Source organism: Vulpes lagopus, chromosome 11, assembly GCF_018345385.1.
Source record: "Vulpes lagopus strain Blue_001 chromosome 11, ASM1834538v1, whole genome shotgun sequence".
Taxonomy (NCBI): Eukaryota; Metazoa; Chordata; class Mammalia; order Carnivora; family Canidae; genus Vulpes; species Vulpes lagopus.
Window position 1 is genome coordinate 84371309 of NC_054834.1, and position 17270 is coordinate 84388578.

General features: G+C 34.2%; 1 protein-coding gene across 7 annotated transcripts in view; it reads right to left on the reverse strand.

Moving 5' to 3' along the window:
• WDSUB1 (WD repeat, sterile alpha motif and U-box domain containing 1) overlaps positions 1-17270 on the reverse strand; it is a 49689-nt gene that overhangs the window by 19016 nt on the left and 13403 nt on the right. For all 7 annotated transcript variants that reach the window (XM_041721683.1, XM_041721678.1, XM_041721681.1 and 4 more), the window contains 5 exons: positions 8399-8432; positions 7055-7095; positions 6868-6974; positions 5817-5996; positions 1134-1274 (listed from right to left, as the gene is read on the reverse strand). In XM_041721683.1, the coding sequence (XP_041577617.1) occupies positions 1134-1274; positions 5817-5996; positions 6868-6974; positions 7055-7095; positions 8399-8432 (503 nt within the window). The remainder of the gene's footprint in view (positions 1-1133; positions 1275-5816; positions 5997-6867; positions 6975-7054; positions 7096-8398; positions 8433-17270) is intronic.

The following is a 17270-nucleotide window of genomic DNA, read 5'->3' on the forward strand; positions in this document are numbered from 1 at the left end:
CTAAAGAGCTAAAACAATACTGAGAAAGAACAAGACTTGGAGGCCTCATACTCCTGATTTCAGAACATATTACAAAGCTATAGTAATCAAAAAAGTACTGTACTGGCCAAAGCACAAACATATAGACCAATGGGACAAAATAAACCAGAAATAAATCCCCTCACATATGTGGTGAAATGATTTTCAACAGGAGTGCCAACACTACACAATGGGAAAAGACCACACTTTTCAAATGTCCATTGAATATTCCAACAAGGGGATCCGTGGGTGGCTCAGTGGTTTAGTGCCTGCCTCCCTGGGATTGAGTCCTACATCGAGCTCCCTGCAGGGAGCCTGCTTCTCCCTCTGCCTGTGTCTCTGCCTCTCTCTTATGAATAAATAAATAAATACAATCTTTAAAAAAAAAAGAATATTCTAACAAAATCTATCAAAACCATTGTGATGGGGGAACACAAGCCATAAAAATAACCCTAAGTAATGGATAACAGAAAAAAAGGAAGTACCAAGGTATCAGTGCAATGCTGTTTACAATTTAAAGATTTCCTATTTGGTATATGAATCAAAATGTAGCACAGAGCCACAATGGAATAAAGTATTTAAAACTGAAAATTACATAGAATAAGTCACTATTTAGAAATGTATAATGTTTTACACAAAATTAAAAAAATATGGATTCACGGATTACAACTATGTAAATTACATACATCTGTGTCTATTGACAGATTAGAAATTAATGTGGAATGATGCAATTTTATAAGCTTTAAATCTTATTTCTGTAAGGTTGTTTACATTCATGATAAAGTAAACATAAGAGATCACAACAGTCTATCTCAAAAACATTTTACCTTGCATTCTTGTAACCAAAAACACATTTCACAAGTTCAAGTAAACCTTGTTAAACTGAACCCTTTTGTCTCTAATCTTATCCAAACCTACTCCATCCAATTTTATTAAGAAATATATAATGTTCAATAGTTTACCTCAGATTAAACGAGTTAAAAAAAAACTACTCATGAGCTATAAAACAGAGGCTGTAAAAAATTCTCACGTTTACACAAACTTCTATGAAATATCTACATTATTTTTTCATTTAGCACATAATGCCCTAAAACTTAGAAAAGCATCACACATACCTGATGCAATGACAGGATCTTTCATAAGCTCCCTAGTTATTGGACATAGAAATTCATCAGGAATTCCAGAAGAAAGGGCTTTCACCTTGGTCCTGAGTTCTTCAATTTTCCTCAGAACTTTACTCCGCAGCCCTAGAGATTCTGAAAAGAAATTATTCTCTTAGGGTGAGAGAACCACTGGTAGCCTCTATGCAAGTCTTTCGCAAATAGAGATTTTATCTATTACAACCAAAAATCTTCAGATATACTGTTTTACCACACAAAACTGTTTTCTATAAATTCCGTAACTAATCTTTATAGTATAGAATACTATGTAGTTAAACCAGCAACAAATGGAGAATTTATTCTAAAAAACTTTATTCTGAAAGTTGAAGAATTTCAGACTCCTGAAAAGACTTGTTACTACTGGTTATTGTATTTAACCAAAAAATTTCCTAACAATTTTTAAAGATCTTCAGTTTAATGATTAAAAATTCCATTTTATATTTAAAAAATGTTTGAAACTGGATATATCTGCTGATTCTCACATGAAACACGATCATAAATAAAACTCACCTGTTTGTGTAAGACTATACACACAAGTTTCACCCATTTGTATTTTTACTTTTATCAAGTTTTAAAAATTATTTTAATTTTTGATTTCAGGAAGTTTAGTATAATTTTAGGAGATTTAGTGTTATTAGATGTTTACATTTTTATTTAAAGATTTATTTATTTTGAGAGAGAGAGTGCAAGCATATCGGGGGGAGGGGCAGAGGAAGAGGGAGAAGGAGAATCTTAAGCAGGCTGCATACCCACAATGGAGCCTAACATGGGGCTTGATCTCATGACCCTGAGGATCATAACCTGAGATGAAATCAAGAGCTGGATGCTTAACTGACTAAGCCACCCAGACACCCCAGAACTTTAAAATACTTCAGAATGATGTGAAAAAAAATCAATGCCCTTGTCTATTTATTTAATAATTTATTGTTTATAATAAAACAATAATAAAACAATATTATTATTGTTTAATTTGTTCAATCTGCTAACTTTCCAAATCTTAAACACAAAACAGATTTATTTACTAGAGAATGTTAACATTTTTGTCTCCATTCATAATAATGGTTTTCCTAATTCTGCTATTAGACCGCTACAGAAGTTAAATTACATTTCAATTTTATGCTTTGGCCTGATAGTTCTGAAACTTATTTTACTGAAGTTTAAAATGATTCTAACTACTAACCCTGAGACTCATCCATCAAAAACTATTTCAAACCATTAATTAAATCCAAGAATTTATTATTCTTTATCAGAATAGAATTCTATTCCTATTAATTGTTTCTACTATGCTTCTTTTATGTTTTCAAACACCCTTTGTTGAAATCTGAAATTATTGTTTTACATTGTCAAGTGCTTCTGTGTGATAAGGTAAAGATTTATTGTGAGAGAGTAATGAGAAATCAACTAATAAAGATGCTAAATTCAGCAGAACTTAAAAAGAAAACCCCTACACTCTATTACCTACTTCTAGGATGAAAGAGTAAATTATAAAGGAAATAAGTTATTAGAGATACAAAAATAGCTTTTACAGTATGGCCTGAGAACAAAACTATCTGACCCTAAGTATTTTCACAAACCATCATTCTGTTAACTTCTTACAAGGCCATAAGATTCCAAGATAATTTAAATACGTTTACATGCTATATTTACCATTTTAAGAAAGCATAACACTATACTCTAAATGTTTTTAACTTTTTTGTTGTTATTTGACTCTTCATTAACAATAAATCTCACTATGGAGATCCTATTTCCTAAGCTTTCCCATTAAGATTTTATTATAGTATGTTAATAATAGTATCTGGTATTATAATAGAGTATGACACTAAGACAGTTTTTGAAAAGGATCTAGTATCCAGAATATATCAACAACTCTTACAATTCACCAAAAAGACAAATAAACCAATTTTAAAAGAACAAAGCATCTAAACAAGTATTTCTTCAAAGAAGATACATAAATAGCCAATAAGCACTTAAAAAGATTCTCCATATATCTTTAGGTAAATACAAATCCAAACCACAATCTAACACCGCTTCATATCTATAAGGGTGGCTATCATTAAGATGACAGGCAATAAATAACAAGTGTTGAGAAAAAGGTGAACAAATTAATTGGAAACCTCACACACTGAAGTACTTATACATACAAAACACAGATGAACTTTGAAAACCTTATGTTACATAAGAGAAACCAGATACAAATGGCACCACTTATAAGAAATGTCCAATATAGGCAAATCCATAAAGACAGAAGTAGATCAGTGGTTGCCAGGATCTAGGTAGAAAGAATGGGTTCTTTTGAGGGGATAAGAATGTTCTGAAATTAAACAGTGTTATATAACTCTATGGATATTCTAAAAACCACTGAACTATATTACTTAAGGAAAAATGACTTGCTTATTGGAAATGACAAAGCATTGTTGCAAAAAATTAAGACAACCTGAATATACCAAAATATGTCCTGTGCTTATGGACTGGAAGACTTATTAATATTGTTAAGATGACAATAATCCCCAAATTAGTTCAGAGATTCAATATAATCCATATCAAAATAGGTGGCTTTTTAAGGGGTGCCTTGTGATGAGCACCGAGTATTGTACGGACGTGAATGACTATATTGTACACCTGAAACTAATATTACAGTGTATGCTGATAAAAAAAAAAATCAGTTTTTTTTTTCTTTTGAGACAAACTGACAAGTTGATTCTAAAATTCATATGGAAATGCAAGGGACCCAGAGTAGCAAAACCAATCTTGGAGAGATAAAAAAAAATATGGAGGACACACATTTTTCAAATTTAAAACATACTAAAAAGCTACAGTAATTAAGAGAGTGTGGTGGTGCCTGGGTGGCTCAGTCAGTTAAGTGTCCAACTCTTGGTTTTGGTTCAGGTCATGATCTCAGGGTCATGAGACAGAGCCCTGATTCAGGCACTGCACCTCAGCACAGAGTCTGCTTGAGACCCTCTCCCTCTCCTTTTCCCTCTGCTTCTGCTCCTCCTTCCAATCACTCTCTCTTTCTTTTTTCTCTCTCAAATAAAATAAAGAAAATCTTAAAAAAAAAAAAAAGAAAAAAAAAAGACAGTGTGGTACCAGTATGACAATAGACTAATAGATCAATGAAATAGAATTCAGAGTCCAGAAATAAATCCTCACATTTGTAGTCAACTGATTTTCAACAAGGATGCCAGGACAATTCCAAAGCACATGAATAATCTTTTCAATAAATAGAACTGGGGCAGCAACCAGATATCCACATCTGAAAGAATGATGTTAGACCCTGACCCTCACACTATATTCAAAAATTAAGTCAAACTTGATCACACACAAAGATAAGAACTAGACATAAAGTTCATAGAAGAGAAACAAGGTGTAAATCTTCGAGACTAGGAATTAGGCAATAGTTTCTTAGCTATGACACCTACAGCAAAGCAACAACAGGAAAAACAGATACACTGGACTCCATAAAAATTAAAAAAAAATTTGTGCTTCAAAGGATACTATCAATAAAGTGTAAAGCTATCCCACACAAAGGGAGGAAAATTTTATAAATCATATATCCAGTAAGTCTCATATCTAAATTTATATAAACAATAAAAAGACAACTCAATTTTTTAAATGACCAAAGGATATTAAATAGACATTTCTACAAGAAAGATCTACAAATGGCTAACAAGCACATGGAAAAATGTTCAACATCACCAGTCACCAGGAAATATATATTGAAACCAGGAGAGACCACTAGGATGGCTATAATTTAAAAAAAGAAAAAAAGTACTGATGAGGATATGGAGAAAATGAAATCTTCATATATAGCTGGTGAGAATAGTAAAATAGCACAGCTCCTTTGAAAATAGTCCAGCAGTTCCTCAAATGTTAAGCATGGAGTTACTGTATGACCCACCAATTCCATTTCTGATTATGTACCCAAGAAAACTGGAAACATTACCACACAAAAACTTGTACACAAATGTTCAGAGCAGCATTATTCATAATAGCTAAAGTAGAAACGATCCAAATTCAATCAACTGATAAATGGATAAGCAAAAAGTGATAAAGTGAAAAAAAATATTATTCAGCCATAAAAAGGAATGAAGTACGAATATATGCAACAGCATGGATGAACTGTGAAGACATGGCTAAGCAAGAGGCTAGACAAGGCCACATATCGTATGATTCCACTTTTATGAGATGTCAAGAAGAGGCAAATCCTTAGAGATGGAACGCAGATTAGTGGTTGCCACTGGCTAGAGAGAAAAGGAAAGAGGAGTGACAACTTGTGGGCATGGGGTTTCTTTCTGAAGGTATGAAAATGTTGTGAAACTAGACAGGGGTGATGGCTGGACAACTTTGTGGATATACTAAAAAAAAACCACTGCACTGTACACTTATAAAAGGGTGAGTTTTATCATATGTGAATTATGTCCCAATTTAAAGAATATATACATTTTTTAAATTAGTTACATGGTGGCTTTAGTTAAAGAAATACTATGGGACACTTCTTTTCCATACTCCAATAAAAATGTACTATCCTTCTCTACTATGCCAGGATATTAAGAGGAAACTATTAATACAACTAAAACAAATCTCAGAGTAAATTATTAAAAGTCACTTTTAATACTGCCAATCTTCCACTAATCTTACCTATTTTCAAGTCATCGACCAGACTTTCTTTGGTGAGATTAAACAGTTCTCTTCCATCAATGTTATTAATTTTGAAAATATCAACAAGGTCATTTAAACCTTGTGCACAAAGCCACATCGAGACATCATCCTCTGACCAATCTTCAATAAACTGCTTCACTTGATCGTCTGTGCTCCTTGCTTTAAAAACAAACCAAAAAACAGAAAGGCAGATAAAATAACAATGAAGAAAAGTACTTCCTTTATAAATATTATCACTCAGAATTCAAAAGTAAATGAAATTTCCTTAAATCTGTGTTTTGCCACTTTAACATCCTTTTAAGAAATTTCAAAAAATCAAGTAATGCTATGTATAACTACAGTATTATTTGATATGTTAAATACTACTCTTTTGGAACTTTTTCTTTCCACTCTAGAAAACCAAATTTTTTATTATATAAAACTCATATTGGGGGGCCTGGATGGCTCAGTCAGTTAAGCAGTTAATTCTTGATCTTCACTCAGGTCTCAACCTCAGGGTCATGAATTCAAGCCCTGAACTGGCCTCCATGCTGGGCGTGGAGCCTACTTTAAATAAAACAAAAAAACCCCCAAAAACCTCATATCAGCAAAAGTACTCTATTTGCTCTACCACCTGCATATCACCACCACTATTTGGCTAATTCTGACAGTGATAAAAATAAAACTCCTAAATTATGTGTCAACACTGATGAGGCCAAAACTAAAATGAATCAATAAAACTATGATTTCTATTTTGTTCTCAGGCTACATTTATCTGAAAGAATAGTCTGCAGTACAAATAAACAGCTTACAAAACTATGGGAGGTATGATATCCATGAACATGCACCCTAAAGCATTTACCAGCAGTTTTAACATAGACCAACTACTTTAAACACTGGCTTCTCTAAAATTATTTTTAAATCCTATTAAATTTGGATGCATATTTTATATTCAGAAAAAGCAAGCTGAGTAATTTTTCAAAAAATTATGGAATTTAAAATTTTAATGGTGAATGGGTTGAACTGGCTTAAATATGATGCCCTTACTAACCTTGGCAAGGTGTTTCCAGATCAAATTGCCAGATGTTCACTGTTTTGTCCATTGAACCAGTAGCAAGTAAGAGGATATTGGGTGCAAAGGCACAACTTGTGACATACCTAGTTAATAAAAACAACTATTATGTATCTTCAGACTACTTTCTTAATTATATTAATGGAAAATGAGGTTAGGTTCAGACCTGGTATGCTGAGTCAATGTGTGAAGTATAGTCTCAGTATTCTGAAAAACAATAAAAACAGTTTTATATTTACTCAAGTAGGAAATAAAGTTACTAATAAGGACTCATTTAACATAAATGGTTTAAATGCTGTGTTTTAGTATTATTATTAGTCACTAATGTAAGTTGAAACTTATTTCACTTTCTCAATAATTAGCACTGTTGTTTGCTGACCATTTTCCTAGAAATTTTTAGTATAAAAGACCCTTGGCTTTTGCCAATTTATTTGAATTTACTAATAGTAACCTAAACATCTGTTACATGAAATGATTTGTATTTTTGCTATGGCATTTGACTTCTATCCATTGCAAGACCAGTAAGTAGAAATTAGTTACTTAGATTTTCAATATACTTAGTTCGCCATCTAGTATCTAGACACATTTATTTTATTAATTTTTGAAAGTGAAGTATAGATAATATACAGTATTATTATAGTTTCAGCTATACAATTGGTTGTATATAACTGAGACTTACATACATAATTTATGGAGAAAATTTAACATTATAGCTATTTTTGTAAAATCTCATGAAAATTTCTTGAGAAACTTTCAGGATCCACTTTACTCAGTTTGAGTATTCTTTCCTAGCCCCTGCCAGAGTACTCAGTGGTTTGAACTCTCATGTGGAGAACTGGTTTAGATTCCTTGTTTGACCCTCTAAACTTTGATGATTTACATCTCTGTTTCATTTGCTGGCAAAGCTGCTGCAGCCTGAACTCATCATTATAAGGCTCCATTCAACATTCTCCATTCTCTCTTGGAGAATAGTTTCATTAACTTCATCTTCGCTCTATGTAAAATGTTCATTTTTCTTCATAGTTATGCAGCTCTGCTATTTATATGGATCTACCCAAGACTCCCATTTTTCCCAAGTCCATTAAAACCTTCTCTTCCTTATACTTTAAACCCAGCCCAAATGCTACCATTGGTAGGTGACTTTCAGCTAAACCCTTCCCCAACCCTGGGGTAAACATTCATCCTTCGCTGTTATAGAAACTATGGAAACTTGGTATAAAAGTTTAAGAGTAATTAATTTGAAGTGATTTTTTTTTTTTTGGATATTTGTCCTCGTTGTATTTTCTTTGATCAGACCTGTCCATCTTAAAATCACTACTGAAATATTTAAGGGCTTGTCCCAGGACCTGTACCTTAACCTGCATAACTATCTTAGCATTTCTGAAAATGTATACCCTTAGGCACTCTATCAAGAAAAAGTGTATTTTTTTCATCTTGCCTAACTAACTTGAAGCTCAGTAGCCTAATAGAATTTACACAAATCACATACAGAAGGTTTTGAAATACTTACAGTATCATATACTATGACAGACTTATCCACAGATCTTTAAAACAAAAAGGAAATTATGAGTGAGTAGTTCTATAAAAACAAAGTACAGCATTTATTAATTAGTATTAAGTCATTTAAATAACTTTTTGGATATACATTTACTTATTTAAAAAATATTTATTTGAGTGAGAGACGGCAGAGGGAGCAGCAGACTGCCTGCTGAACAGGTAGCCCAGTGTCAGGTAGGGCTCAATCCCAGGACCCTGAGATCATGACCTGAGCCAAAGGCAGAAGCTTAACTGACTAAGCCACCCAGGAGCCCCTGATATGCAAACATTTAGAATGCAGCCTTTTTGTTCCCATGTATGAACTTTTATTCAAAAAATCAAATGTTATATATGAAATTTATCAGAAAATTATAAACTTTAGTAAGCAATGGCATATTCTATTTATACTACCTAGCCATAAACAGAAAGCATTTAAGATGTATAAATAAGACACAATCTTATATCCAGTTAATAACTCAAAGGGAAAAAATAGTCCAAGGGAATGCTATTACAGTTGACCCTTGAACAATGCAGGGATTAGGAGCATTAAGCTCCACCCCATGCAGTTGAAAATCCATCTATAACTTTTGACTCCCCCCAAAAACTTAATACTACTAAGGTTCCTGTTAACTGGAAGCCTTACCAATAACAAGAAGTTAACACAAATTTTTGAATATTATATGTATTCTATAATGTATACTTGTAATAAAGCTAGAGAAAATCTGAAAATCCTAAGAGAAAATACTGTATTATATATATATATAAAAAAATCTACATATAAGTAAGCCCATGCAGCTCAAACCTATGTTGTTCAAGGGTCAAAAGTACTGTTTCCTTGGTTTTTGTTTCAGATAGTATTGTTCTTTATCAATGATATGGCCATGCCTTAATCACTAATCTCTACACACACACACACACACACACACACACACACACACACACACACCTACCTCTTGACTGGGACTCATTTTTGAAAATTACGATTCTTAACTTAATATGAACTCTACGTGATTACTTTTAATGGTATAAAACTTAAAAAAGAGCCACCTGGGATTAGTCTAGTGGTGAAAAAGATCATCAGAGAAAAATGCAATACTATGACAAAGTACATAATTAACAACAGATAAATATTTCTTTATAATATTTTCCCTCTTTAAAAATAATCTTTATGCCACCATGATACATGTTGTGAGAAAACACAATACAAGTGTTACTACCATGTGTACAACTTTAATATTTGTACTTATTAAAAAGTAGCTAAGGGGCACCTGAATGGCTCAGTGGTTGAGCATCTGCCTTTGGCTCACGTCATGATCCTGTGGGATCAAGTTCCACATCCAGCTCCACACAGCAAGCCTGCTTCTCCCTCTGCCTGTCTTTGCCTCTCTCTGTGTCTCTCATGAATAATTTTTTTTTTCTTTTAAAAGGTAGCTGATAAGAGTCCAACCACAGAAGTCATAGCTTCTGAAGGACTTAAAATTCCTCGTTTAGTAGGTTATCCAGTGTAGATGATGGATTTTGACTGCAGAATTTTTCCAAAACAGTAATTACACTTTAAATGTTCAAATTTGAGCAACCCTGATTGCCCAGCAGTTTGGCGCTGCCTTCAGCCAGGGGTATGATCCTAGAGACCCGGGATCGAGTCCCGCGTCGGGCTCCCTGCATGGAGCCTGCTTCTCCCTCTGCCTGTGTGTCTGCCTCTCTCTCTCTCTCTCTCTGTGTCTGTTATGAATAAATAAATAAAATCTTAAAAAAATAAAAATACATGTTCAAATGTAAAATAAAATACAAGAAAATGGGAAGCATATGAATGCATTCTGAATGTTAAAAAATAGTTATAGCATTAAATGCTAAATTCCAGCCAAAAAACATTGAGAAATAATATTAGCAGCTAATGTTGTTTGACTATGTATATGCTTAACATAATTAATTTGTGGATACTCTTATTTAGTCCTAAATTCCTTAAGGTACAAGGTATGATTACTAGAATATATAAAATTTTTAGGGAAAACTATTACTTCTGAGCATCGTGAAAAAGCAAATTAGAAGGAGATTCCACCTTCTGAGACTATAACTAGTGCAATTAAAATGAACTCATCCTGGGGCACTTGGATCAGTCAGTCGAGTATCCACTTGGTTTTGGCTCAAGTCATAATCTGATGGGTCATGGAATCTAGCCCAACATCAGACTCTGCACTCAGTGTACAGAGTCTGCTTGAAAGACTCTCTCCCTCTGCCCATCCCCCTGCTCTCACTCACACTCTCTCTCTCAAATAAATCTTTAAAAAAAAAATCACAAAAACAAAAACCTAACTTGTTCTAATAATATACCACTTGAAGATCATTAGTAATTTTTTATGTGCGTTGTATACTGGGAAGACAGAAATTAGGACAAGAGTCCACTACGGGAACAGCAAGCAATATGGCCCAAAATATAAATTAGAACAAAAAAACAAAGCACCCAAGAAATTTAAACTATCCTGTAGGCAACAGATTGCCAGCCACGAAGGCAAAGGAATAGGTTCCCTATCTACTGAGGTATAAACATAATTTGAGAAACAAAAGACCAAGGAGGAGCTCTTAAGAGTCTAAGGATTCCAAGCAAGAATGGCAATTATAAACAGAGACCTGTAAACTTTGGGAGATTAAAAAAGACTGTCAACTCACTTCCTGTAGCCTCTAATTTGGACATAGGATTCAAAGAAAGACATAATGGGATTTGATAACTGATTAGATTTGGGAGAAGGAAATCAGAATTAGGGAAAAAAATAATAGTTTTCAATATTTGAGACTTGAAATAAAATACTTTGAAACTACTCGAATAATATAAAACCTCAAAATATTCCCTAAATTGAACCTGAACCAACACCACACAAGAAGTCCAACTGTTTGGTGCCCCTGATTATACATTTCCTGCTTTATGTAAATCTTACCCCCAACTCTTCAGTATCCACATTCCAGCACAATCTGCCTTTCACTCTAACCCCTTATAAAGGAGGCATTAGTATTCAAGCCTTTTGATACTCCATTTCTTCAGTTTTGTGGCACTCTAAAACCTCAACTCTGCTCATTCAAGACTATAAGACACGTATGTCAATTATATCTGGCTAGTGGGTGAGAGCAGAAACATGTATAGTTATGTGGTTGGTATAGAAGAGCATATAATCATAGACTCATGGGAGATCCGTGACATTCTAGTGATACTGTACAGCCACTCATATCAGAAATCACCTAGAGCATTTTAATCTAAACTAGCTTTATACAATGCCAAAAAGCTCATCAAATGAAATCACCAACATTTCTTTAGGTCAAGTGTGTTCCTCAGGTTTAAAGATTTATTTTGCAGTCAAATGTTTTTATTTTAAATGCATTTATCTATGTTTCTTCTCATTCAGAAAGTATTTGCAGTCTCTTACAAAATGTAGCAAAAACAAGGGAAAAATTACAATGAGAAAACTGGAGAGGAAGAGACTACAACGATGAGTAGGCAAGAGAAATGAAGGTTAAGTTGTAGTGTTCAAGAGCTGCCTGGGTAGCTTAGTTGGTTGAGCGCTGAACTCCTGACTTTGGCTCAGATCATGGTCTCATGGGTCGTTGATGGAGCCCCATGTTGGGCTCTGCACTAAGTGCAGAGTCTGCTTCTCCTTTTCCTTCTGTCCCCCCCCCTACCCCCCCCCCACTACTTGCTTGTTCTCTCTCAAATAAATAAATAAAATCTTTAAAAAAATTTAGTGTCCAAAATATACATCATAAAATCCAGTCTACCCTGCTACAGGAGGGCTGCAAGTTTGGTTCTGAGCTTCTTCAACAGCAATTCAAAAAAGAAAACATGATCTGTTAACACAATTTAAGATAAAAACACACACCCAAAGTTTGGAAAAGAGACTTTAATTCCTCAGACTGAGACCTGAAAGAACGATTTCCCCCAAGGTCTTTATAGAGAGGATGCTATGATACAACGTCCTCAACAACTCTTCCTGAACAAACATGGTAAAATTTCAAACAGCTATTTTATAATGCCTCTTAGGTAGGTCAATGTCTAAAACTCAGAAAAAGCAGAAATCAGAAAATATCCAGTGTTTCAGATTACATAAAAATAATATTTAATCATGTATTGAACAACTATCATGCCCCCCAAATAAGCAATAAATGCTTTGCTTGCATTTTCTCATTTAAGCTTCGTAACAATCTTATGAGAAATATGTTATTATTTTCCCCATTTTGTAATTCAGAGAACTGAAGCTGAGATAAGGTACGGAATTAGAACTTGCTCAAGGTCACACAGCCAGTAAGTGATGAAAACTATGTGAACTTAAAACCCAAGTTTTTGGATTTTATAGTTCCTAGATCATCCCCCATAAATATATTAAAATTGATTCATAATGGGGACATACCCTGTCCATTTTAACCTAAAAACGTATGAAGCAGATGGCATAGTTATTCAAATTTCACTAAAGCTTTCACAAGTCATCCAGTTTCAAGCAATGCAATATCTAATAACCCTCTGTGATAAACTGCATCATGTACTTTTAGGCTATTAAATGAATTGACCTGTTCTATAGGATTACAAACAATGTTATAAAGAGATGGGGGAGGGGGGTGGCGGGAGCAGGGAGATGATTTGAGTTTTGGAAAAGTGACCTTAAGCCTTCTTATGCCAGTCATCACTGATCAAGAGAAGGTTGCTTGTAAAGCCACTCCAAATTCATGAAAATTCTACCCTCCACAAGTACAAAATAGATAAAAACAAACTTCTTATTGGAACGAGAGGGGACACTTCCCATCGTTTCTGGAATAAGGTTCCTGGCCTCCCTTCTCCCTCTCCTACTTAACAGAAAAAGAGTGACAGATGACTGGAAAGTTTAGGGAAAGATGCTAGGTCACATGGCCCAGCCCCTTCTGGATTTTCTCTTTTATCTGATCTGTCCCCACAGGGTACTAAGTCTGCAGTGGGCCAATGGTGCCCAAGAACAGGTGGGCAAGTCAGATGCAGATCTACAGTCATGTTATCTAATCTGTTTGTTTTGTATTTCTCTCTCACTGGTTTTTGACTCAAGAAGAAGAGGATGTTATTTACTGAACTCCTAAAACTCTAACAATGATCAGCATTTTAAAACTAGTTTTCGGGGATCCCTGGGTGGCGCAGCAGTTTGGCGCCTGCCTTTGGCCCAGGGCGCGATCCTGGAGACCCGGGATCGAATCCCACGTCGGGCTCCCGGTGCATGGAGCCTGCTTCTCCCTCTGCCTGTGTCTCTGCCTGTCTCTCTCTCTCTCTCTGTGTGACTATCATAAATAAAAAAATAAAAATAAATAAAAAAAACATTAAAAAAAAAAAAACTAGTTTTCAAAGAATCCTAACAACTAGAACTGAGAATTTATGGAAAGAGGCAGGCCTATTTGAATTTTGAAGACTGATCTTTCCTGCCTGAATAGAAGCTAAAATATATAATGTTCGTTTTATCTGGTTGATCAAGTGAAGTAGGGTGGAACAAAAGACAAATTCTGCCAAGGGTCTAGAGGAAAATTATTAGAGGGGAGGTGTAGAGAAAGATGAGTGAAGAAGTTCCTACATATTTTGCTCCATCATGTGTGATGCCATCACAGCTCTGAGAGCTAACGGAACATGTGAAGCAGATAGGAGAACCCGCGTATCTTTTGCTAGTCCAGATACTGAAGAGATTTTTTTTTTAAATTTTTTTTTCATCTATTTATGATAGTCACACACAGAGAGAGAGAGAAGCAGAGACACAGGCAGAGGGAGAAGCAGGCTCCATGCACCAGGAGCCCGACGTGGGATTCGATCCCGGGTCTCCAGGATCGCGCCCTGGGCCAAAGGCAGGCGCCAAACCGCTGCGCCACCCAGGGATCCCTACTGAAGAGATTTTTAAAAAGAAAACAATTCATTCTTCTATTTTATTTTTCTTAACAAAAAATGTTATGTTAATATACAATGAGTTTTTTTAATGAACTAAAAATATTTTAGAATTTTGTTTTATTTTCAGTAAATAGCGATATATGTAACCCATACAAGCAAAAGCTCCTTAAGCTCCTCCTCAATAATTTGTAAGAATGTCAGAGAATGCTAAGGCCAAAACATATGAGAACTACTGACCTAAATCATGGTTCAGTTTCTTTACTTCACCTTTAGTACTCATCTCCTATAGCTAGGCAATGCATATTAGAATTGCCTTAAAAGTTTCAATCATTTTCCTAAATCTATACAAAGTTATAACAACATCCTAATATCATCTCTACAATCTATTTTTCCAGCCTCAATTCCTTTTACTGCTTTTTATATGCACCATTTTAATCCACTCAAGAATTTCCTGCCTTTTGGAATTCCCTGTTTCCCAATCCTCCCATATCTGCATAAATTCCATGATGCCTTTGACATGGTCACCCTATATCTATGCCCTATACAACCTCATTAGCATACTTGACCTATAATCCCATTCTGTCCTCAATTCATTTTTTCTGTGTAGCCACCTGTATTCAGATATCTTACTCATTTTCCCCCACTGTCTCTTTAGAATATGTATCTATTTCATCTAACCAATAAATTTTAGTCACAAAGGGAATATATCACTGACCAACGAACTAGTTCTTTATCTACTCATGAAGTATGGTTGAAACATATATCCCAATTCCCCTAAAAAACTAAACGTTTAGGGATCCCTGGGTTGCGCAAAGGTTTAGCATCTGCCTTTGGCCCAGGGCGCGATCCTGGAGACCCGGGATCGAATCCCACGTCGGGCTCCCGGTGCGTGGAGCCTGCTTCTCCCTCTGCCTGTGTCTCTGCCTCTCCCTCTCTCTGTGTGACTATAATAAATAAATAAAAATTAATTAAAAAAAAAAAAACTAAACGTTTATATTTCACCATCTTACATTTCCAACTCACTAACTTGCCCATATATTTATCCAAATGAATTAAGAATATTCAGAAAAAATATCTGAATGTGACCTAGAGCGATACCATATGCCAAAAAATATTTAATAATGTAAAATACATTTATCCACAATGACTAGAAAGGGTACATCTTAGTTAACATAAAATATTAATTAAGATTGACATATATACAAGCTAATGAGGAATTATAATGCTATAAAATAGCATTTTTAAAACAAATAGCTTTTAAACAGACAAGTTATACTGAGTATCACTTAATACTTCTTTTATGATTCAGAAGGCAAAGGCGTATCAGATCATACAATGTTATTAAGTTATCAACATGACCATCAGGATAGAGAATTAAAATATCTTGAAGAGCACACTGTCTTATACTTCCTTTTATGTGCCGTATCACAACTGGCAGAGACCTGCGCACATGAGATAGTCATAAATACTTGCTGAATTTCATTTCATCATTTTATCGATTAACCTCTCAAGAGTTAAATGCACAATACATCCCCCAAAACAAAAGAAGATAATCCAAATTTGTTTAAACTATCACTGACTTCAATTCTAGGTGAAAAGAGAATTACTATACATGCTTTTTGATGATGCACTATTTTCTTTTGGGATAGAAGGGTCACATCTAAAATAAAGGCAACATATCTAATTTTTTGGTTTATTATTTGGCAAGGATTAGAACATATGGGAAAAGAACTATCAGGCTTAAGTCCAAAGTATTTTAAGTAAATGTCAACAGCCCAAATATCTTGGATGGAGCGAAAGCTGCCATGAATGTGGATTTCAATGTTTGATGCCAGACAGGCAAGAGTGAGAAAATCCAAGAGCAGCAAGGAGAAAATATACCAAAGTATATAAATAGAATATAAAGTAACTGACTCATGCTACTGTGTACCAAACTAATTGATTTATAGAACAAAGTTTTGAAAAACAAAGCCAAGATTAAAAATTTTAACAGAGAACTAGAAATCATAAAAAGTGATATAGTGGACCTGAAAAAATAGCCAAATACAAATTCCAGAACCAAAAAAACCAAAATAATCCAAATTAAGGATTCATCAATGGACCAGTTTAATGTAACATATCTGATAAAGCTAAGAAGAGCAACAGCAAAAGGAAAACTATTTGGAATAAAGCACAAGAACAGGACAATTAAAAAATACAGAAGAGAAAATAAGAGATATAAAGTTTATAATATAAAGGTCTATTTTGCAATCTAATTGGAGTTCCAGATTTAGAGCAGAGAAAGGACAGAGGCAACATTGGAAGAGATAATGAATAAGAATTTCCCCTTAACTGGTGAATTATCATTCCACATATTTAACAAGCTCAGTGGATCCCAAAGCAAACTAAATAAAAAGAAATCCAAATCTCAATACAAAGTAAGTATAAAAAAATCACAAAGAGAAAGTTCTGTAAGTAGCCAGTGAAAAAAATACAAGTTAGTTAGAATCAGGCTTCTCTATAGTGATATACACAAAAATAGTTAAGTCTTGACCAAATTATGTTTATTCCAACAAAGCAAGGTTGGTTTAACATTTGAGAAATCAATATAATTTATCACCCTAATAGAATAAAAGAGAAAAATCATATGATTATTTCAAAAGAATCAGGTAAAATCATAGCACTTCTTCATAATAAAAAAACAAAACCTCTTACAAACTAGAAGGAACAGAAGAGCTAAAAAAAGTTTATCTCTCCAAACCTACAGTGATCACACTTAATAATGAAAGCTTTCCTTTGCAAAAAGGAATCAGAGGTTGGCTGTTATCCCTAATTCCATTACCTTTGTACTGACAGCTAGTTCAATAAGGCACAGGATGATGTTAAAGGTACAATGATTAGAAAGGAAGAAACAAAAATGATTATCATGTGATATGATTTCGTACATAAAAATGCATAAATTCTTACAGATCTTAATTTTGTCTTTCTGTAT